The 25,124-nt window shown below is 39.6% G+C and overlaps 1 protein-coding gene across 1 annotated transcript; it reads left to right on the plus strand.

Annotated features, from left to right (window-relative positions):
- Positions 1-6,059: 6,059 nt before the first annotated feature.
- On the plus strand, positions 6,060-7,054 carry LOC138869378 (uncharacterized). The gene is made up of 2 exons (XM_070146991.1): positions 6,060-6,698; positions 6,821-7,054. Exons 1-2 carry the CDS (start codon positions 6,060-6,062, stop codon positions 7,052-7,054), a joined length of 873 nt encoding a protein of 290 aa, XP_070003092.1.
- Positions 7,055-25,124: the final 18,070 nt, after the last annotated feature.

Raw genomic sequence — 25,124 nt, forward strand, 5'->3', positions numbered from 1 at the left:
TGAGTGGAACCTGGTCCTTCTTTTGTGATCACAGTTTTAGCAACCACTTTATCTTTTAGGACTGATTGATTCTTAACCTGGACACCTTCCTTGGAGTGGCCAGTGTTCCCACATTGGGTACGAGGCCAGTTTTCAGATGCAGTGCCACTCTTATTGTGAGGGTTGTAAGGATCTTTCTTCCTTGGAAACCCTGCTCTCTGCCCTTTTTCACTGTTATTAGTGAGCAAGGTAGTGGTAGCTTCCACGAACCAGGTCCACTTTAGAGACTTTTCAAGATCATTCATTACTTTTTCTAAATTGGCTTGGAGGACCTCATCTTCAAGCCTGGAATATTTCTCACTTACTATCTCCTTTCCTCTTTCAGAGCTTTCAGGTTTTGACTCAGTCAAGGGTTTTGCTATTAGTTCCCTGTGGTCAGCAGTTTCTGCCAAGAGATCAGTCTTTTCTTTTCTAAGAATTTTAATGGCCTTCTTTTGATAAGTGATTGCAGCCACTAAGTCTTTTCTAATATGTTAAGATTTTTCTAGTTCTAAGAACAAGAAATCCCTATCCTCCGCAATACTACAGGAGGCAGTAGTTAAAACATCAACTAAACATATGAGTTTTTTTTTTGGAGAATCGGATTTCAGATTTTTTTGAACATCCCTGAAGTTTACTTCTTTGTTTCCATTGTCTTCGTCAGTATCTAATTGAGCCATCAAAGCAAGTGTTGAGTCATATCCAATCTCCTCGCCTGCAACTGCCATCGTAGAACTATCATCAGTATTAGATTTATCTTGCTTTACTTGTGTAGTTCCCTTATAGGCTATTTGCAAAGCCTCCCATATTTCCTTGGCAGTGTCGCATGTAGATACTCTGTCGTGCTCTTTAGGTTCCAAACCATATACCAGAATTTTCTTGGCACGAAAATTCTTCTCCATTGCTTTCTTGTTTGCTTCAGTGTATTCTCCGCTGGTCTTTTTTATTGAAAATAAAAATTCATTTAATACCTTGATTGGAACAAATGGACCATCGTAGATAACATCCCAAAGCTTTCAATCCTCAGCCATGATGAAATCATGCATTCTAGCTTTCCACCACCAATAGCATTTTCCATCAAACTTGGGTGGGTGGTATATGGATTGACCTTCTTCAAAATTTAGTGGAGTCGTCATGAGGATCCTTCCTAGGTGTTAACCTGATAGGAGGAACCTGCTCTGATACCAATTGTTAGCTTATATGGGTCCACCAAATTGTAGAGTACCTGGTCCTCTACAAGTTTCTACTGAGAACACTTAGTAAACCAGTAAGTAAATGAGGCAGAGGATTTTTACGTGGAAAGATCCCGCACAAGGGGATCAAAAAACCATGACCTACACTTGTAGGCTTTTAACTTTACTAACTTGTAATATTACCTATTACAAGCCACTTTACAATACTTCCTATTACAAAAGATTTACCCAACTAACTTGTGGTACCTTTACCACATGCCACTTTGTGACTATCCTAGTTACAAAGGCTTTTTCTAACTTGTGGTGCTATCACCATAAGCCACTTTGTAATTCTACAATTACAAAGACTTTTCTTTATGACTAAATCTAGTCACAACCTAAACTCAGCGAGTTTAAGGATTTACAAGAGGATTGCTAATTAGTATGCTTCTAAGTAACTGATTTAGGAGATATAGTAAGTACAATAACAAGGTTACCAACTAGGACAGCAACAATCAATCTTTTAGGAACTGGTCCGTAGTGACGTTTAACCTTGTTCTTCAAGCTTGAGAGGATGATTTTTATGTTTTTGCAAAAGGCTTGAATGAGAAACAGAAACCTTCCAGTGATGTCTTTGTATAAGGCTTCATCTGGTACATCTTGATCACATCACTTGAAGTGATGTGAGTACTTTGTTTGGTTAGAGAATGAGTGGGCTGGCAGTATATTGCAGTGCATCAGAAACAATGCCGTCAGTTAGTTCAGTTCTAGCTGTGTCCAAATGACTATGTAATGCTACATAGGAACCACAGGAGCATCAAGTCCTTGTTTGGTTCCTAGCTCCTGAATCTGTAGCAGTTCATCCTTAGCTGGGATCCGTTCCAGTTTGCAGCAATCCAAGTAGGTCAGGTTCCCTATCTAGTTCTTATCAGTAGGTTTGTTAGTTCATCAAAACATAAGGTAAGAGTATTTAAGATCTATCAGTGTATCGCAACTGTGTGACAGAGGCAACCTTGTAGAATTTACCTCTACCAAATGCTTTGTGATTAATCTTACCACTGACAAGATTGTTTTGCAGGGAAAAAGAGTTAACAATATTTACATTGTAGATTTGTCCACTCTTTCAGAAAATGAACTCACTTGCCTGAGTGTGTTGGACAATGATTCCCTCCTGTGGCACAAAAGACTTGGTCATGCAAGTCTGAATCAACTCAACAAATTAGTCTCCAAGGACCTAGTGATAGGGTTACCTAACATCAAGTTCAAGGAAGACAAAGTTTGTGAGGCCTGTGCAAGGGGGAAGCAGGTAAGATCATCCTTTAAAAGCAAGAAAATGGTAAGCACAACCAGGACGATAGAACTGGTTCATATGGATCTCTGTGGTCCAATGAGAACTTTGAGCAGAGATGGTAAAAAATATATGATGGTACTTGTTGATGATTACTCTATGTTTACCTGGGTACTGTTCTTAACATCTAAGGATAAAGCATTTGCCATGTTTACTACCTTTGTTAAAAAAACTCAGAAACAACTAGGTAATTAACTTGCATCAATCAGGTCTGATCATGGAACTGAATTTGAAAATGCTAAGTTTGCTGAATTTTTTGATGAGCATGGTATAGATCATAATTTTTCTTCCCCTAGGACTCCTCAACAAAATGGAGTAGTTGAAAGAAAGAATAGGACTCTTGAAGATATGGCTAGGACTATGTTTCTTTCTAGTAAACTGTCCCATAGCTTCTGGGTAGAGGCTGTAAATAGTACATATTACATCATTAATAGATGCATGACTGGACCTCTTGTAGAGAAGACTTCCTATGAGTTACTTAAATGGAGAAAACCAAATATATCTCATCTTAAGGCATTTGGATGCAAGTGCTTTGTGCACAATAATGGAAAGGACTCCCTATGTAAGTTTGATGCCAGAAGTGATGGGGGAGTATTCTTGGGATATTCTTAACATAGCAAAGCTTATAAAGTGTTCAATAAAAGAATTTTGTGTGTAGAAGAAAGTGTACATGAAGTTTTTTATGAAACTAACATTCTTTCTGAGAGACAGGAACATGAAGATGAAGCTATTGGGCTGGTAAAAGATTTGAGTGAAGTCTCAGCTCAAGATAAAGTGGCACCAAAAGAAGGAACAGGTGATGGAAGAGGTTCTTCCATCCAGGGCAACCTGATAGGGTTGAACAAAGAGGAACTGAAACTAATCCCCTATAGAAACCTGTTCATGACCCTATTCCTCAGCAACAGAACATGGGAGAAACATCAAGCAAAATTAGTTGGTTGTGAAACCTTACAAGTATCAAAGTTCTCATCCCATTGAGAACATAATCACTGATCCAACCTCTGGAGTTAAAACTAGATCACAATTAAAGAATTTGTGTGCTTTTGATGCTTTCCTATCTCTTATTTAACCTAAAAATGTTGTTGAGGTTTTGCAGGATGCAGACTGGGTAAATGCAATGCAAGATGAACTCAATCAGTTTGAGAGAAGTCAAGTTTGGCATCTAGTTCCATGACCCAAGGACAGATCAATAATTGGCACTAAATGGGTCTTCAGAAACAAGCTTGATGAAGATGGAACAGTTACAAGAAACAAGGCACGACTGGTGGTACAAGGTTATAGCCAAGATGAGGGTATAGATTATGATGATACCTTTGCTCTAGTTGCAATACTGGAGGCAATAAGACTCCTCATAGCTTTTGCAGCACACATGGAATTCATTCTTCATCAGATAGATGTCAAAAGTACCTTCCTGAATGGATACCTAAAAGAAAAAGTGTTTATTAAACAACCTCCAGGGTTTGAGAGCAAGGTGTCCGGAACATGTTTACAAATTAGACAAGGCTCTACTGAAGCAGGCCCCTAGAGCATGGTATGAACGCTTGTCCAAATTTCTGCTTGAACATGGCTACAAAAGAGGTAAAACTGATAGTACTCTATTCCTGAGGGAAAAAGGTAAGGATCTTCTTGTGGTACAAATATATGTTGATGATATAATATTTGGGGCAACCGCTGATAAACTAAGTAAGGATTTTGCCAAATTAATGGGGAGTGAGTTCGAAATGAGTATGATAGGTGAGCTTAACTTTTTCTTAGGCTTACAGATCAAACAAAACCCAAATAGAACCATGATCCATCAGCATAAATATGCAAAAGAGTTGATCAAAAAGTTTAAAATGGATGAATCAAAGGAAATAGACACTCTCATTGCAATAGCTACTAAATTAGACATCGATGAACCTGGTTCATCTGTTGATCAGAAGTTGTATAGGGGTATGATTGGTTCACTTTTGTATCTTACTGCCAGCAGACCTGACATAGTTTTCAGTGTAGCGCTTTCTGCTCGTTTTCAGGCTAATCCAAAGAATCTCACTTGACTGCTGTCAAGAGGATATTGAGATATTTGAAAGGTACTACTGATCTGTGTCTTTCGTACCCTAAAATTAGTAATTTCAATCTGGTAGGATATGCTGATGCTGACTATGCAGGTTTCCTTGTGGATAGGAAGAGCACCTCAGGTATGGCTCATTTTCTTGATTCATGTCTTGTATCATGGGCCACTAAAAAGCAGAATTCAGTGTCCTTGTCCACTACTGAGGCTGAATATGTTGTTGCTGCCTCTTGTTGTGCTCAATTGTTGTGGATCAAACAACAGCTGATATATTTTGGCATTGAAGTTAGTTGCATTCCTATCTTCTATGATAACACTAGTGCTATAGGTATGACAAAGAACCCTATTCATCATAAGAGGACTAATCACATAGATGTTAGACACCACTTCTTAAGAGATAACTATGAGAAAGGATTGATCACCATAGAATTCTGTGCTACTAATAAACAAATTGCTGACATCTTTACTAAAGCACTGAGTAGAGAAAACTTTGAAAGGAACGGGTTGGAATTAGGGATGATTAAGATCACCTAATGGGACCAGATCAGAATGCACAATGAAAAAAAAAGAAAAAAATTGATTTTTTTGGCTAAGAAATCTGAACTTGTGTAAATATCTAGATTAATTTTTACTCAACTTCATAATGTAATTAGTGTACCCTGTCTCCGCATTGGATCAAGAACATGATCAGAAGGATCAAATACTGCTAATTCATACAGAGCCATCGAACCGGCCCAACCAGCAACCAGAGCTATATGCATTATATGAACAGAAAGCAACCGATCGGGATCATTCAATACAACGGTATGAACATGATACCAAGGCAAACCCATGGAAATACCACTTATATCAAAGATAAATAGACACTACGTAACTTTATTGCATTGGAAAAGGCTATAATATGACTATCCTATGGACCACTCTTGTTCAGTCGATTATTTCCGAACAAGGGTATACTCTTGGGACATGTGTTAATATGACTCACTGATCTCTTACAAAAAATTTTCTATTATGGTTAATTGAGGCATGGTCAAGAGAATTCTAAATGAAGAACCTGGTTCATCAGTATTGGTTCATCTGAATGCTAAGGTATGTTTTCTATACTCTGCATAATTAGAAATATAAATTTAAATCATGAGCAGAATTCCTACAATTGTTAAACTCCTTAGAAAATTCTATCTGTTTGTTTTTGAATCAGTTCCATCAGCTTTAGAACTCTAATCCACAAAATTTGCCTAAAATCTAGGGAAGCTTAATCGTTCATTAAAACCTGAAATTTCAGGTTGATTAGACCTCTAATTCACCACTGCTAAAGCTGTCGTTATACATTAAATGTGTATTTCTCTTTAAATACACATCATTACCTCCTGCCATCTTCATAATTCTAAAACCATCAAAAACCATTCTTCACTTTCAATTGATTTCTTCTCCAAAGTTCTAACTCACCAATCCTCTCAAGCAATCAGCGATAATGACAAACCCACAAGACAACCATGGAACTCCTCCACAGCCCACTCCCTTTGATTCATCTACCTCTCCTCCACCTAACACTGCTCCCAAACCCAGGCTAAGAAGGGTAAAAATGCTTGCTCGAAAAATAGTAGCTTCTGGGGCTCTTTCAAAGAAATTGAATGAGCAATTAAAGGCAAGTCAGACTCAAGACTCTGATTCTAACTTTGATTCTGAGTCGTACAAATCTGCTAGTGAGGGGGAAGGACCTGGGTCTTCTAACTCTGAGAAGGCAGAAGAATCCCCTTCTAAGGTAAGTTCTTCTGTGACTGAGAATTTAGAAAATAGGTTTGTTTTGGTTGGGCCTATCAGGGATGTGGAATTACCTGAGTTAAGACGCAAATCTGAAAAAGAAAAAGAGAGAGAGGGTGAATGTGGTGATGAGATGGAAAAATGGAAAAGAGTGGTTGATAATTCACCCACTGTTGATTTGTCTATATCTGCTATTTGTGGGATTGAACAAGAACATGTTGAAGAGAGTGGCAAGAAGTCAGGGAGAAGTGGTTCTGGTGAAGCTGCTGAAGGGTTAGTTAATCTAAGCGCACAGGGAGATGAACTTGGTTCATTAACTGAAGAGACCCTAGTAGACCTGTTGAAAAAGGTAGGGGAAAGTTACGATCCAAAGAAAAGAAGAACTCCCACACCAAAAGCCCCCAGTGCTCCTAAACCCTTCAAGAAAGGAAAGGCTTCATCCCCAACACTACTGAAACTTCCTTGCCAAAGGGAAGTGCCACAAGACGCAGGGTGAAACAAAGTGAGAGTGATCTACAAAAGGCTCTGGCTGAAAGTAAGAAGAAAATGATTGCTAAAGGAAAGGGTAAGGTTGCAGAGTCCTCAGAAGCTGTTGCTATTGAGGAGATGAAACAGGTCCATCAGGAGGAAGTTACAATAGTGGAGGTTCAGACCCCCAAGCCCAAAAATCCCGGGACTTCTTCCCTCATTGGCCATCAAAGATAATTTTCCTTTATGTCTGAGGCTACTAAACCCTTATTGGCCAAGAGGACAAGGTATGCAGTGAAAAGTAAACAAGTTAGAGTTTCTGAAGAGGAGGAATGGAGTGGTGAAGAAGAAAGTGAGTCTAATGGTGAACAAGACAAGCTGGCCAAGTTTGGCAAGAGAAAATTTTTGAAGGGTAGATTGCTGAAAGACCTGGTGAAACTAGGAATGATGAGACCGGTGGATGCCTTAGTTGCTCAGGGCTGGAAGGACATGGTCCTTCAGATGGATGGAAGGCTAACCATGAATGAGATCATTGAGTTCATGGCAAATGTAGAGGTTAAGGATGGCAGAGCTAGCAGCCTGGTGAAAGGAGTTCACGTGACCTTTGATGCAAAGAAGCTAGGTGAGATCCTTGATATACCCTCTTAAGGGTTTGATGACTATACAAGGCAAAGGGGCCATGTCTGGAATCCCTTCCTACTGCCCTTGAATTTACCAGGAGGTTCTGTGATGCTGCAGATGTGACTGAGGCTAGGGCTATTCAGAAGAGTGAAATGAGGCCACAACACATATTCTTGTTTGAATTTGTCAACAAGTGTTTGCTGCCTCGACAGGAAAGGAGGCACATTACTAACTACATGGACTTGGTGCTGATGGAGTATCTTGAAAGAACAAGGCAGATCAACTAGCCTGCATTCATTATCAAGCTGCTAGACAGGGTTATCAATGGCTCCAAGGCCCATGCCACTCCTTATAGGTTCATTCTGACTATTGTTCTTGATCGCTGCAAGGTGCCATTGAAGAAGTGGGAAATGGCCTCAACCAAAGATCACTTTGGAATCAACACTTTGATTGCTTGTGATTATGAGATCACTGCCATTCCTAATGAACCTGGTTCATCCAAGAAGACACATATAAACAACAAAGTCAGAGCCCTGGTGCAGGAGAGTGGAGCAAAAGAAGTAGAGATAGCTAGGCTGAAAGCTCGCTTAGCTGAGGTTGAATCTGAGAGGGATGCTCTCAGAACTGAGCTCACTAATGAAAAGGAGAATAATGATGGGGTTCTTTAGAATATGTTGACCCTTCTCCAAGCCTAAATCCAACACTCTAGCTCTCCCAAGCCTTAGGAATTCTAGCCTCTATCTCTTGAACTGTCTAGTACCTTCAGTGACACGGATTAGGGATTTTTCTTTCTTTTTGCTCATGTTTTGAATGTTTTTGCTTTCTGGTTATGGATTGTGGTAGCAACATATCTTCTATCAATAATATCTACTATTTTTGCTCTTGTTCAATGTTAATCTTTCCTTGATAATTTAAATATGTTTGCATGATTACTGATGATTAATCCATGATTGCACTTACAGTTGCCCCAGTGGCCATGAGTACTTATTAAAATCTAGGACTCACACTTTATATGCAACTTTTCGATGATGCCAAAAGGGGGAAGAAATATTGTGCATTACATATTCTGAATAAGTGATATTTATAACCTAATTAACCTGGTACTTGATGATAAGTGAATTTCCATAACTTTGTATTGATGGTTAAGCTGAGTTCTTACAGGATCCAAGTAAGTAAAAAACACAGAGTTTGTCATCATCAAAAAGGGGGAATTTGTTGGCCCAAGAATAGGTGAAGTTGTGAAGACTGACAAAAGAACTCAGACATGGACCAGGTCCATCTTGTGAAGCGTAGTCATGATCAACCCAAACATGTGAGATGCACGTGAAGGAGATAAATCTAACTTATTAGAAGTAATATCTCCTGATCTGATCGAAAAGGTTGCATATTGGATAAGGAGAGAAAGACTCCTTACATGAAGAGAACACAGTTTAGGAAGAAGATAGTGTTAGAGTATGAGATCAACTAGAACTCTTCTACGATAAAAGAGTAGTATCTGAATCCCAGTCAATCTCTAATTACTAACCCATTAAATATCAGTGTTGTTCTCTTTTACAGGTAATGCACATAAGCAAAAGTTAAACTTAAATTGAGAGCAAAAGAGCAAGGCGATTTTGCAAGCAATTTATGTGTGATTCAAGTGTGCAATCCTGAAGCTACTTGAACGAGATAGAAGAACCAGTTCAAGTGTCTATCTTTTATTCTTGTTCAATTATAGTAGGTGATTTTACATTGTACCTTTTAGCTTTTATAGAAGCAATTGTATTAGGTACCTAGAGTGTTCAAGTTAGAGTTAACTTGAAGTTGTCGCAACAGCTGAGGCTGTGTGCCACAATGGGATTAGAGTTAATCCTATGTTTACAAAAGAGTTTTTGTAAATGTACTTTTTGGCTCAGTGATTTTAGTGAAAGTTTGGGAAAATCCTACTGAGTAGTAGGTCATGGTTTTTTCACCTTTTGAGCCAGGTGTTTTCCACGTAAGAATTTCTGTGTTCTTATTTTATTTACTTATTATTCCGCAAACAGTAGTAGTTGGAACACATAGAAGAACCAGGTCCTTTTATAATATAGTTAAGCGAAAATTGGGTACCACACAAATCACTTCCCCTTCTCGTGTGGTATTGAAGTATAAAACATCAACGGACCTATCTGCATGACCAATACCTACTTTCTGATGCTGAGCCTGTGCAGTTACTAATCATGTTAATAACTGAATAACATCTCTCATCTCCTAACCCGGTGCATCCGGCTGAGCTGCTGAATGTACAAGGGCGGGCGCTGGACCTGGTGCCCCTCAGAGCTCTTCTGGAAAGGGCGTGGTATGTGAAGTCTGAGATGGAACCTCGCCATGAGACTCTCCCCGAGCCCTGGTAACTTGTGGCACTCGACTAGTAGTCTCAGCGGCCACGGACTTTCCCTTCTAGGCGGCCGTACTCTTTGGAGGCATTGCTGAAAATATAGCATATTATTAGGTACAAGAATTCTTGTATCGCACGATCTGAGATAAAAAGAGAGGATAACATCTTATATGTCCTGCAGCCTCCTGTCTATAAGTGTGGTGCACGACACACCCATAAACAAGACTCTACAAGACACGGTCTGTAGACAACTCTAGGATAGAACTGCTCTGATACCACTTTTGTCACGACCCAAACCAATGGACCGCGACGAGTACCTGAGTCTTACCAGTCAAACACCCCTAAGCATTTATCTTGGATATGAATCTGAATAACATCTACTGAATTACGAAAATAACAAATATGAAGAAAACCTGCCAACAAGTCATATATACGTATACATGTAGGATACAGTGGGTGAGCCGGCAAGGTTGCTATAGACAACTATACATTCAAAACTGAAGGCCGACAAGGCCACATACAGCCCAACTAGACATACTATCCACAAACCTCTAATAGAAACATAATTGTACAAAGACGGGGCTGAGCCACGTCATACCCATATACATATATATATATATATATATATATATATATATATAGATATACAAACGTATCGTACCAAAATCAAAAGCAGCTCCGGATCAAGTGGAGCACGCCAACTCTCGCTGATCAGGGATCCTAAGAAGGGGGACCGTCAGCTTGTCTACCTGAACCTGCAGGCATGAAATGCAGGCCCCGTGAAATAGAGCGTCAGTACAAAAAATGTACTGAGTATGTAAGACATGAAAATTAGTACGTTAAAGGCATAGATGAAACATGGAATAAGGAAACACATCTTTAAATTTGAATAACTTTGTAAATTTTGAAAAGTTTATAATGTCATACACGTGCGTATAAATATCGTGCCATGCATAGGTATGGGTGTACATAATATCATCAAGCCACTGAGGGCATCCCATCATATCGTCTTGGCCACTATGGGCAACATCATCAACATATACCAGCTGATCAGGTGGTGGTGCGTATATAATGCCGTAACCTTTTCCCATATCCCATATACATATATTTACATATATATGCGTATATAACGCCATCTGGTCATGGGTCAATGCACATGTATAAATGAGTGAAATGCATGAAAAATACGTAATAATCTCAATATTCCTTCCGGATAAACTTTTCCAACTGTGTATTATTCTGAGACCTATGAACATGAGATAATAATAATTTTCATTGGGAATCAAGAATATAGACACCCCTACTATATTTATGAGTAGAGTGATTTATGAAAACTGTGTGTTTGCTCATTTCTTCAGTATAATTTGGACCATGACAAAAGAAAGAAGGGAGGGCCTTAACATACCTGTTCCTTGAATTATTTGAACAAAATGAAGCTTCTGCTTCTGTGAAATATGAACAAAATCTACACTTGGATTGAAACGAAATTGTTTTTTGCTTCTAATCGTTTTGTGACCCAAAGAATGGATTTAAGCTAAAGGTTAAACTTTGTTCCAATGTTTATGAAGTTTGCATCAAGCTTCTGTTTCTAGCTTTCTACTTCCAGAATGGATTTTGATATTAAATTGTTATATCAAGTTTCCTTGAACTTAAGACTTATCTTTGATTAAGTTACTTTAGACACCTACACATATATTCAATGAGTCATCTTTCTTGATTAGTGGCCTTGTGCACGTTTCTTTTGGGCATAATTAGTTAAGTTTTGTCCGCTTATTAGTTAACTGGGTAATGTTCTGTTACCCGGTAATTAATCAATTACCCGCATAATTTAAAAGTTACCATAAATTACTTAAAATTCTATTTATTTTTAAAATACTTCATATATACTTTATATATTATACTACCGTGGCCATATGGTACCTTGCATGATACTAGTTCATAATTATCGGGTATTATCGCTCGAACCGTATTTTATTCCAATTTGGCCACTTTCAACGAAACTTATTTTCTTTTATCCGTGTACCCCTTTATCCTTTATAACACTTATTTATCTCTCGTTATAAATAGAGTAAGTACGTTAACGTCAAGATGATCTCATCCCCGAGTCTACGTCGGTTAACTGAAAACGAAATTTTAATGTACGAAAATGCAAGATGTAACACTACCTATATGCAGTAAAGTCATACGGATGGGATTCAGGTCTATGAAATAAGATATAGCAACATTCGTAGGTTCAACAAAGTATCAAGCGAAGAACTTCATTGTACTTATAGATGCCCAAAGGGATATCTTGTCAAGGTCTGCATATGTTCACAAAGTAGTGCCTAGAGATGAGTCGCATAGGCACACTAACAAGGTCAGTGTCGTACAGGCTGCATGATAGAAGGTAGCAACAGTTACGAGATTGAAAGGATTCCGACCACAGGTCGTGGTGTGAGAAAGAGGTCTAAAGGTGGAAATGCCCTAGACTTTCGATTTATTCACAGAACAATTACCTAGATGGAAAGGAGAGTATTAAAATATTCCCAAAAGCTATAAGTTATGATAATGATAAGTGCATCAGTCAACATTCCAGGACGAATGTTCCACAGGAGGAATAATATTACACCCCATGTATTCGTACACGAAAGTATGCCATAAGTGAATTGATGAATGCTCGGAAATGAGATGTTACATCCCATATTTTTGGATGTTAAAGTTTCGTCATAAGTTAATCGAGTTAAGCTCGGGAATGAGATTATTTTGATTATTATTAGCATGCTATATCAAACAAGTAATGAGTAAATTCTTGAAGGTGAGAGGGTAAGCAAATCGAAGAAAATGTACTTCATCGAAGTTTGACATTTTGAGATAAAATACGGTCCAAGCTACAATACCCCGTATTTATAGACTAGTGCCATACAAGGAACCACATGACCTTGATAACAAGATGTCACAACCCCAAGCCGGACCCGGTCGTGATGGCGCCTCTCGTGCAGACAAGGCCAACTGACACAATCCTCAAGTTCATTTCAAAAGTTTTAATAAGTCAATTTAAGCCTTTTTGTAAATCAGGTATTGCATAACGTAAGTTTAAAAGAACAGTGCAGAAATAGATACAACCCGACATTGGGGTGTCACAAGTCACGAGCATCTACTAAGCTCTAAAATACAATAGAATTTCTGTAAATGTACTAAATACAGTCTAATGACATCAAAGGAAGAAAATCAGTGCTATGGACGTCAGGCAGCTACCTTGCTAAACTCCAAAGACTCTGTCTCTGATCAACCAATACCCGCTACCGGGTGCAGAAATACCTGGATCTGCACACAAGGTGCATGGAGTAAAGTGAGTACTCCAATTCAGTGAGTAATAATAATAACTAAACACTGAGTGATAGGAAAACACGAAAAGTACATCAACATGTTGTATAGAGTAGTACAGAACCATTAAGCAAGCAATGAAGCTGTAAAATTTCTTAAAGCATCTTAGCTCAGTTTTAAACTTCTTTAAAAATGGTGTTTTAACCGTTAAGCAATTGAATGCAAAGCAATTAGAATAGATAAGCACAAAAGATCCGTCCTTCGGGCACAAATACACAATTAAACAAGTAAATGACAAGAAAATAAAACAGATAAGCACATAAAGGATTGCCCCTTGGGCACAATGACAACAATACCAACTCTTCGGGCTATACCTCACATCACAATGGGTACCCGCGCTCACTAGGGGTGTGCAAACTCCTGGAGGGGCCCCTTACGGCCCAAGCGCAATATCAAGCCATCTCGTGGCATCATCACTAGGCTCTCGGCCTCATATAAACAAGCCACCTTGTGGCGTACAAATCTCAGGCCCTCGGCCTCATAATCAGAATCAGTGTATCACCGATGCGGCGTGCAGCCCAACCCAAAAGTATCCTCACAACACAGGCCCTCGGCCTTACTCAGTCAAAATCACATAAGCCACTCGGGCAACAGTAAAACATGATGCTCGGCCCAAAATATTATTTGAAATATCATTTGATATATTAAAACAGAGTGAACATGGCTGAGTTAAGAAAAAAATGAAATATAGCATGACTGAGTACAAGTATAAAGTCAAACACAATGAGGAAACACCAATAACAATCCCCTAAGGGTTCAAATAGTTGGCAGGAGGCCCAAATATGGCATTCAGCGCAAAACACGATGTTCACAAATAGATTTCAGTCAAATACACTTTAAAATAGTCATTTGAGACGGAGTAAGTCACAATCCCCAACAGTGCACGATCCCACGCTCGTCATCAAGCGTGTGTGTCACCTCAATATAGCACAACGATGTGCCATCCGGGGTTTCATACCCTTAGAACATCATTTACAATCATTACTCACCTCGATTCGGACCAATCTCTAGCTCGCGATGCCTTTGCCCTCACGAATCGACCTCCGGATGCTCCAAATCTAGCCATAATCAGAACATAACCATTAAAATATGCTAAGGGAACAAAACCCACTCGAAAATATACCATTTACATCAAAAATCCTGAAATTGCTCAAACCCGGCCCCCGAGGCAATGTCTCGGAATCCAACAAAATTAACATCAATAGAATCTTCATCCTTCCACGAGTCTATACATATCAAGAACATCAAAATCGGACCTCAAATCCCTACTCAAAGGTCCCTTAATCTCAAGTCGTAATACCTCAATTTTCTTCCTTAATTTCCACTAATACCATGATTAAACAATGGAAAAATGATCACAAACATGAGTAATGAAGCGCAGGGAACTTACCCAACTTATTCTCTTCGATTTTCCCTTGAATTCACTGCCCTAGCTCGCTTCATGTCTTCAAAATGGAGAACTTTAGCAAAATTTCGCGAAGGAACATTATATACTTTTTGACCCAGGCATTTTCGCACCTGCAGTCCATTTCCCGCTTCTGTGACTAAAACCACCGCATCTGTGGTTTTCATTAAATTGCCAGTTATTGCATCTGCAGTTACTGCATCTGCATTTGAGGACTACATCTGTATCTGAGGACTTCTACTTGGCTGCATCTGCGGCTGCCTTCCGCTTCTGCGATCATCGCACCTGCAGTCTCCCAAACGCAGGTGCGGTTATGACAGAACCAAATGCTTCGGGTGCAAAACTCAATTCCAAATCTTTCCGTTACCCATCCAGAATCACCCCGAGGCCCCCGGGACCTCAACCAAAAGCACAAACATATCCCATAACCTTATTCAAACTCGTTCCAACCTTCAGAACGCTCAAAATAACATTAAAACACCAAAATCACATCAAATTCAAGCCTAGGATTCCAAAATCTTCCGGATTACGCTTTTTATCAAAATCACAACCAAACCACGTTCGAATGACCTGAAATTTTGTACACAAATCGCAAATGCCACAACAGAACTACTGCAACTTCCGGAATTCCATTCCGACCCCTATATCAAAATCTCACCTATCATTCGGAAAATGCCAAAAATTTCAATTTCGCCAATTTAAACCTAAACCTTCCACGAACTTCCAAAATGCATTCCGATCATGCTCCTAAGTCCCAAATATCCTAACGGAGCTAACCAAATCATAAAAATTCCGATCCGAGATCATATACTAACAAGTCAAATCTTGGTCAAACCTTTCAAATTTCAAGCTTCAAACTGATAATTGTTCTTCCAAATTCATTCCGATTACCCTGAAAATAAAAACCAACGATTTACATAAGTGATAATACATCACACGGGTCAAGTCATGCCCGAGAACTGGCGAGCAAAGTGCAAAAGCTCAAAATGACCAGTCGGGTCGTTACATCCTTCCCACTTAAACATATGTTTGTCCTCAAATGTGCCCAGAGTTGTTCCGAAAACTATCAAATCGCTGTGTAACCTTACCATGCATATACCCGTGGGTGATCCCACACCACCCTATCTCATATAGGTCCGATAACATAATGTAACTAAAATTTTACAATCCAGCCTAGCCCATAAACCTTAGAACCACATTTCCACTTCCGAAATCATCCACCAGATTAGAATATCACATCTATACTCTGAATAAGCCCGAACAAGCTGTAATAACCCATACCTACAACCTCATGTGCAATTACATGATATACCACATAACTCAAACGCTTGTAGCAATAACTTCTAATCACAGCAGCTGCATACAACACCCAGTTACCGATAGAAAACCTCTTATCAACTAAAGTCTCATTCCAACACTTTCATATACTACCAATAACAAATGAAACACGCAGAAACCCATAATCATCTCTCAGATCAACCATTCATGAAGCCACTTCTCCCTTGGCAAAGACTATAGCAAATTTCTGAGCCAAACCTCGATATTATCCTTCCAATCATGCTGAAATCGAATCCATTCGTATTCATTAAAGATCTTAACGATCTCATCTAATCCAACGCAACTACTCTGATGACATGAAACATCAATACAAACTAAAGCCACAACTTGCGCAATCCGCGCACCAAATCAACAATCCGAACATACTCAAATCATGAAAATGACTCAATTGAAAGAGATGTACCGCAAGCTCACCAGTACCACCACACACAATGTTGAGAACCTGTCACACATCATAGAAATAGAACACACGAATCTAACCCGCAGGATCATACCTCCACATAGCTTCTCTCCAATGCACGACCTCATCCAAACACTGGTCCACATGAAACACCTCAAGTCACTATGCTCAAAATTGACAACCATGCGCAATATGATGTCTGAAAACAAAGCAATCATCATAATCACCGTGGAGCAATTGACATAACATTACACAAACCCGAAAGGACATAACAGATACGCCATCTACCTAGCAATACCCAGTAATCTTCCCGCTCGACTTCCACTATGAAACCCCAATGGAACCACACCATCTGTGCCTATAACCAATAAATCATAACGTCTCGCAACACAGAAAAGTAATTCATAGATCACCTCAGAACACTAATAGCTCAAAACAACCGAATCATCATATCCCTCACCAATAGCGACTCGAAGTCAACAAAGCCGTCTCGATGCAGAACGCACATCCATATAGGTCAACCAATTAACCCCTTATCAAGGAGTTCCGAAAGCTACTCCTTCAACTCCTATTACTTTGCCGGTGCCATACGATACGGTGCCCAGCACCAAATCAATACCGAAATCAACAACCCTGTCCGACGACATGCCCGGCAGCAGGAAACACATCCGGAAAAGTCCCCCATCTCTAGAACTGAATCAATGGTAGGAGTCTCTGCACTGACATCCATCATGAAGGCCAAATAAGAAAGACAACCCTTCTCAGCCATCCGCTGGGTCTTCAAAAATAACACCACCCTACTAGGAACATAGTCCACCGGACCTCGTCACTCAATCTATGGCATTTTCGGCATAGCCAACATTGTCGTCTTAGCACAACAGCCCAGAATAACACAACACTAAGACAACCAGTCTATGCCCAATAACACATCCAAAATCTAACATACCAAGCAACAAGGATCCACTCAGGTCTCCGAACCCCCAATAGTTACCACACCAGACCGATATACATGGTCCACAACCATGACCTAAACTATTTATGAGAACTCCAGTCTCCAACTCCATATAACACATGAATCTCTACATCCGATCTAAAGTCCACCGTCCGAATATACCACACACCTCAAACACCCAATCATTCCACAAGAGTTACTCTTATAACTCTTCTATGCCACCAGGCAAACTCGAATATCAACGGTCAATCCATGAAGAGAGTGCCGCAATACTAGTGAAGTATCATCAACTCAAACACTTGCCCCCTTTTTTTTGAAAATACATACTCTCATCAAGCCATACCAGTTAGTAATATAATTTCCCTAATCATCTAAAGATTGTTTCCCTAATCATCTGAAGATCGTTTCCCTAATCATATGAAGATCATGTTGCCTAAGAATTTGTGACCTTCCTTCTAGAACTGAACCGTGACCTCACATATGCAAATCTCGATGCTACGCAACATATCGCACATACCATATCACCCTAGGATACACATGAGAACTTCATACCCTTTCCGGGTCACAAGAAGCTACGTACTCAACTAGCTAAGAACTTTTCCATTGGACCTCATCTGGGAGAAAATCACTATGCATCCCATGTTCCTCATGCCCGTGGAAAATATACACCTCTAACCGTGGTAGAATCATCAAGAACTTTCCAAATTCCATTCGCACAAAACTAAACCGTCAGGACTGAATCCTTCTAACTCAACCGAGCTATGCATGCCACTAAAAACCCAAGAGAATTGCCGCGAAACACCTGCAAAAACTCATTACCTCGTAATCACCCAAAGGACTAATCATATCTTTACCATGCCGATCCGGCCTACTACCAAGCTATCCTATTGATCCTAGTTCCTTCTAAATTACCTTTAAATTGATACTTCTCCTTGCCATAACACCACAATTCCTCAACCCAGACTCACCAGATGAGACCCAAGCATAAAACTACACCGTCTAAGGCTCACAAGCCGCCAAACTTTCTCTTATATATTCCCGAACGCACCACATTCAAAATACCTACCCTGAAGAGATTTCCCTACGGATCCAAAGACATTACCTTCACCTTCTGATACTGATACATAGAATCCCATAATGATATAGAAATACTACGAGTCTTGACACCCCCCACTGCAAACTTCAGTTTCTAGCCAAACATACAACTCCAAAATTTCCACTTATTACATGAAAAATCTTGAACCCCTTAGAACCACTCCCGAGAATCATTCACTCTACTCCAACTGCAATTAACCTGATTAAACAAACCGAACAACCTGTGCCTCATTAGCACTCCGACACCGCAGTGTGTAACCTCATCCTAAAGCAACCGAGCAACTTCCTGCTCTATGCACCGAACATCCTTTACCAACAACAACTCACGACATTCCGCGATTCTCACACACCTATGAATCATACTAAAACCTTTGTCAAGAATTTTCTTTTACTCAAGCCATCTTCGGTCTCAATCTCCGTAGGTCATAACTGATTCTCCCGTATGCCTCAAACTAGAACCAACATAGCACATAACTGTGCAATCAACTAATCCATACCAGACTTCCCCACTTGGCTTGACGTCATAGATCAAAAGACACTCAATAACTCATAACGCATGTACTCTATTATTGCCATAGTATCATAGTGAGATTAAACTCGATCCTTCATAAGTTCGTGAAACACAAACCATCTGGTACTTTAACTCTTATGCAAATCTCGCATTCACTCTCGTAACAGTTAAATCCACTCTCTTAAGCGACCCAAACTTAAATTGCAACACATATATTTTACTTGTAAATGAGATCTTCTAACGGACAACATAAGGATCACACAACCTCAGAACACTCCGTAGGAGATAACCCACCTGCATTGCCTCAACCTAGGATTTCTTTATACCCTTCCACCTTTATAACCATTACACAGTCACTTAATCCTCCTGAGTCTGAACCCATATCGCAACGTGAAATTTACTTCACTCCCAACTAGGAAAAATGAAAAGATTCTTCACACACCCATAACTGGGGCTATACGTTAAATCAAGATGGAAATCAAGCACCTAGTATTTCCTCTATCCTCCAGAAGACACTTCTCGTCACTTCCAAATCATATGAATACATCTCGTAGTCATAACATACTTATCGCATAGCCATCCAACCATCACTTCTGCTAATAGGGACACTTCCGAACATATCAGTTCAAAAACATGTGATCTCACAATCAACACCTCGGTGCTCAAGCTATAGGCAAAAATCCGGCCTCGAGTTCTCCAGATTGGCCCAACATCAACACACAGAGACCATATCTCGCCCCTCAATCAGGGAACCACAAGCCATCGATGCACATATGATATCGAGTGCTCTTGTGCACATACGAATGCGTGGAAGGAATTCAAAGAGTTAAATTTCAAGCTGAATCAAAGACCCACGATAAGAATTTCAAGAATCTGAAGCTTTTTCTAAAGGTTTTGCAGCCTCTCGAGGATAAATACAGATGTCTCCGTACCAATCTGCGAGACTCTACTAAACCTGCTCATAACTCGTGAGACCTATGTAACCTAGGCTCTGATACCAACTTGTCACGCCCCCAAACCGGACCCGGTCGTGATGGCGCCTCCCGTGTAGACAAGGCCAGCCGACACAATCCCCAAGTTCGTTCAAAAGTTCTAATAAGTCAATTTAAGCCTTTTTTGTTAGTCAGGTATTGCATAACGTAAGTTTAAAAGAACAGTGCGGAAAAAGATACAGCCCAACATCCGGGTGTCACAAGTCACGAGCATCTACTAAGGTCTAAAATATAACGGAATTTCTGTAAATGTACTAAATACAGTCTAATAACATCAAAGGGAGAAAAGTAGTGTTGCAGGCATCGGGCAGCTATCTTGCTAAACTCAATAGAATCTTCATCCTTCCACGAGTCTATACATATCAAGAACATCAAAATCGGACCTGAAATGGCCCCTCAAATCCCCACTCAAAGGTCTCTTAATCTCAAGCCCTAATCCCTCAATTTTCTTCCTTAATTTCCACTAATACCATGATTGAACAATGGAAATATGATCATAAACATGAGTAATGAAGCTCACGGAACTTACCCAACTGATTCTCTTCGATTTTCCCTTGAATTCACTGCCCAAGCTCGCTTCCCATCTTCAATAATGTAGAACTTTAGCAAAATTTCGCGAAGGAACATTATATACATTCTGACCCAGGCATTTCCGCACCTGCAGTCCATTTCCCACTTCTGCAACTAAAACCACCGCATCTGCAGTTTTCATTAAATTGCCAATTACCGCATCTGCGATTAAAAACTCGCACCCGTGCTACCTCAAGTGCGCCCACACCACCGCTTCTGCGATTCCTGAGGACTTCTACTTGGCCACATTTGCGGCTTCGTTCCACTTCTGTGATCATCGGACCTGCGGTCTCCCAACCGCAGGTGCGATTATGACAGAACCAAATGCTTCAACTGCAAAACTCAATTCCAAATCCTTTTGTTACCCATCCGGAATCACCCTGAGGCCCCGGAGCCTCAACCAAAAGCACAAATATATCACACAACCTTATTCAAACTCGTTCCAACCTTCAGAATGCTCAAAACAACATTAAAACACCAAAATCACATCAAATTCAAGCCTAGGATTCCAAAACCTTCCGAATTCCGCTTTTGATCAAAAACCCAACCAAGCCACGTCCGAATGTCCTGAAATTTCGCACACACGTCCCAAATGCCACAACGGAACTACTGCAACTTCCGGATTTCTATTCTGACCCCTATATCAAAATCTCACCTATCAACCGGAAAACGCCAAAAATCTCAATTTCGCCAATTCAAACCTTAACCTTCCACGGACTTCCAAAATGCATTCCGATCAGTCTCCTAAGTCCCAAATCTCCTAACGGAGCTAACCAAACCATAAAAATTCTGATTCGAGATCATATACTAACAATTCAAATCTTGGTCAAACCTTTCAAATTTCAAGCGTCAAATTGAGAACTGTTCTTCCAAATTCATTCTGATTACCCTGATAACTAAAACCAATGATTTACATAAGTCATAATATATCACACGGGGTAAGTCATGCCCGAGAGCTGGCGAGCAAAGTGAAAAAGCTCAAAACGGTCGGTCGGGTCGTTACACAAGATGTATAAAGTGTGTTAAAAGTGAGTAGTATTTTAAGTAATTTAAGATAATTCTTAATTATGTGAGTAATTGGTTAATTATTGGATTTTTGGATAAATATTTAAGAGACATTTGTTGGATAATTATAAGGAGGGCAACATTCACGTGGGATTTTGGAAAGTTGGCAGCAAGTTGCCATCTAGTCATATGCTTAAGGAGGTGGTGGCTTATTTAGAGGATTTTGTGGCTTAGTCACCACATAAGCGGGGCCCAAACCCCCTAAGATTAAAATAACCCCTCTAAATCACTTAAGGGAGATACATATATCTCTAATGTAAGGAAGAATGATTCAGCAAACTTATATAGGTAAAAGCAACATGATTTGTTATAAAATCCATACAAGGCTACTTAGTAATGTGAGAATTGTCATTCTAACGGAGCACGGTACAATATTTCTCAAGAATATCATACGGATTTTTCCCTACTTTGATTCGTCGTTACGTGTTTTGTTGCAATTGACGTGTATTAGAGGGATTGTCAAGAGAATCGGCTCAAGTATGTTAAGGTTATCCCTTCTTTCCTTTTAGCTTGATCTACATGACACGAACAAAACGAGCAAATGCACAACTTCCATAAATGAATCTATTCATAGGAGTATTAGAGGTGCCTATGTTCTTGAATTCCCATGTGTCTTATTATATCTTCTATTTATGGGTCTCAGAAAAATACATAACTTGAAAAAAGTTCACTTCATGATATTACTCAAAGGCATAATGGTCTTATGACGTTCCGAGAGATTTTATTGACATAATTCTCAGGCATTGCATTCATTTATACATATACACTTACCCATGACCAGATGACGTTATATACATGTATATATGTATATTATATGTATATGGGATATGGGAAAATGTTACGGCATTATATACGCACCACCACCTGATCAGCTGGTATACGTTAATGATTTATCCCACAGTGGCTGAGATGATATGATGGGATGCCCTCAGAGGCTTGATGATGTTATGAACACATGTATCTATGCACGACATGACATTCATATGCATATGCATGACACTATAAGTATTTCATAATTTGCAGAGTTATCCAGATTTACATGTCGATTCTTTTACTCCATATTTCTCTCATGTCTATTATTTACTAGTTTTCATACTTTACATACTCGGTAAATTATTTGTGATGACGTCCCTTTTGCCTGGGGACGCTATATTTCATGCCCGCAAGTCCCTATAGACAGGTCGAGAGTCCTGCAAGTAGGCTATCAGCTTAGGGAAGATGTTGGTGCACTCCATTTGCTCCGGAGTTGCTTATTTGGTCAGTATGATTTGGACGTGTATTGTTTAGTATGGCGGGGCCCTGTCCCAACCTTTATGGTATTTATCTACTCTTAGAGGCTTGTAGATATATGTCATGTACGTAAATGATTGTATGGCCTTGTCGGCCTATGTTCAGTGTACGAGTCGTCATTTTGGTCTTATAAGACTGTATATCTTATGTATAAGTTGGTATTACATGTTTTATTGTAGTTATCCTACGACAGCCTTTTCGTCTCATTTACCTATGATAGCATGATACGAAAAGAACTGTTATGTTGGTACTCGATTAAGTAAGGTATCAGGTGCCCGTCGCAGTCCATCAGTCCATCGGTTTGGGCCGTGACAAAGGACCGGTATTTAAACGCACCAAGGTGACGATCACAAGGGAAAAAGCATACACGGGACTACTTACTGGAAGAAACTTTTTCTTTCAACGATGAGGATGCAGAAGGGATCGAACAACCTCATAACGACGCACTAGTAATATCTGTCCTTATGAATATAATTCAAGTTAAATGTGTTTTGATTGATCTAGGAAGCTCGACCAACATTATTTGATCAAGGGTCGTAGAACAACTCAGCCTACAAAATCAAATTGTGCCCACAGACTGAGTACTTAACGACTTTAACATGGCGAGCGAAACTACCAAAGGTGAGATTATTTTGCTAGTGAACTTGGCAGGGACCATCCAGGAAACAAAATTACATGTAATCGAGGGTGGCATGAGGTACAACGCTGCTTGAAAGGCCTTGGAATCTGAGGGTGTCAATAGAGTGTACAGTGAGCAGCCCGCCGCCAAGGAGATGTTTGCAATCGATGAAGTAACACCGGTGTCGGCACTTTTTTCAGCAAAGGGATCAGATTCAAAGGGAAAATAGGAGGCTAAATAGTAACCACAGACACCAGCCTCAACCCAATCGGAGAAGAGGGGGACCGATGAGGACTACAACTACGGGATACCTTGGTCTTTCATAGTGCATGATGACTCCGATGCCACCAAATCAACGATTGAAGAGCTGGAACAAGTCACACTGGCCGAATATTAGCTCGAACAAAAGGTATACCTGGGCACGGGGCTAACCCCCGAGCTCAGGAAAAAGCTTATTCATTTCCTTATAGCTAAAGTGAATTGCTTTGCTTGGTCCCACCTCGATATGACAGGGATCTCGCCAAAAATTACCACTCACAAGCTGAGCCTGGATCATAAATTCCGCCCGATGAAGCAAAAAAGAAGGCCCCAGTTCGAGGTTAAGCATGCCTTCATCAAGGATGAGGTAACCAAACTTCTTAAAATAGGATCCATTTGGGAAGTAAAGTATCCCGAATGGCTAGCAAACGTAGTGGTAGTCCCTAAGAAGAGAAACAAACTTAGAATGTGTGTAGATTATAAAGACTTGAATAAGGCATTCCCCAAAGATTCTTTTCCTTTTCTGAACATCGATCGTATGATCAATCCCACAGCCGACCATGAGACTCTCATTTTTCTCGATGCCTATTCCGGGTACAACCAAATACAAATGAATCCCGAAGATCAGGAAAAGACTTTGTTCATCAAGAAGTATGGAACCTACTATTATAATGTAATTCCATTTGGACCAAAAATGCTGGTGCAACCTATCAACGCCTAGTAAATTGAATGTTCGAAGAACAGATAGGGAAATCTATGGAAGTTTATATTGATGACATGCTAGTTAAGTCCCAGCAAACAGAGGACCATTTAAAGCATTTGCAGGAAACCTTAGATATACTGAGGAAGTATAATATGAAGCTCAACCCAGAAAAGTGCGCATTTGGGGTTGGTTCGGGCAAGTCTCTCTGCTTCATGGTGTCCGCTAGGGGGATCGAGATCAACCCCGATAAAATCAAAGCTATCAAGGATATAGGTCGTAGATAATTTAAAGGTCGTGCAGAGGCTAACCGGAAGCATAGCTGTTGATACCCAATTTTCCCCTCATATATTTCAAATGCATATATACTTTCAAAATAGTGCATGAACATCAACCAATATTTTCCATAATTTTTCTATAATTTTAAAAGTATTTTAATTAATTTATTCTAGTATTTTATTATCCAAATAATTACTAATTGCATCACAAACTGTTTTATGATAATTTTATTGCTTAATTTTATTATTTTATATTTATACTAAGCTTTAATTATTTCATGAATAGCCACATTCACATGTTAGGGTTATAATTGCAATAACTTTGCAATAATGGCCCATGTGTGCATAATTACCTTATTTCACAAAAAATAACCTTTTGTATTTTTATAATATTGAGTAATTATTTAAAATTATTTTCATTCACAAAAATCATTTTTATCATTTAGTTAACTATTTTAACAAATTATTTTATCAATTAATTGGGTATTTAACGA

Source organism: Nicotiana sylvestris, chromosome 5 (genome assembly GCF_000393655.2).
Source record: "Nicotiana sylvestris chromosome 5, ASM39365v2, whole genome shotgun sequence".
In the NCBI taxonomy this organism is placed as follows: Eukaryota; Viridiplantae; Streptophyta; class Magnoliopsida; order Solanales; family Solanaceae; genus Nicotiana; species Nicotiana sylvestris.

Coding starts and splice junctions, on each gene's coding strand:
- LOC138869378 (XM_070146991.1), top strand. CDS start 6,060: ATGACAAACCCACAAGACAACCATGGAACTCCTCCACAGCCCACTCCC. Junction 6,699..6,820: donor TAGTAGACCTGTTGAAAAAG/GTAGGGGAAAGT, acceptor TCCTTGCCAAAG/GGAAGTGCCACAAGACGCAG.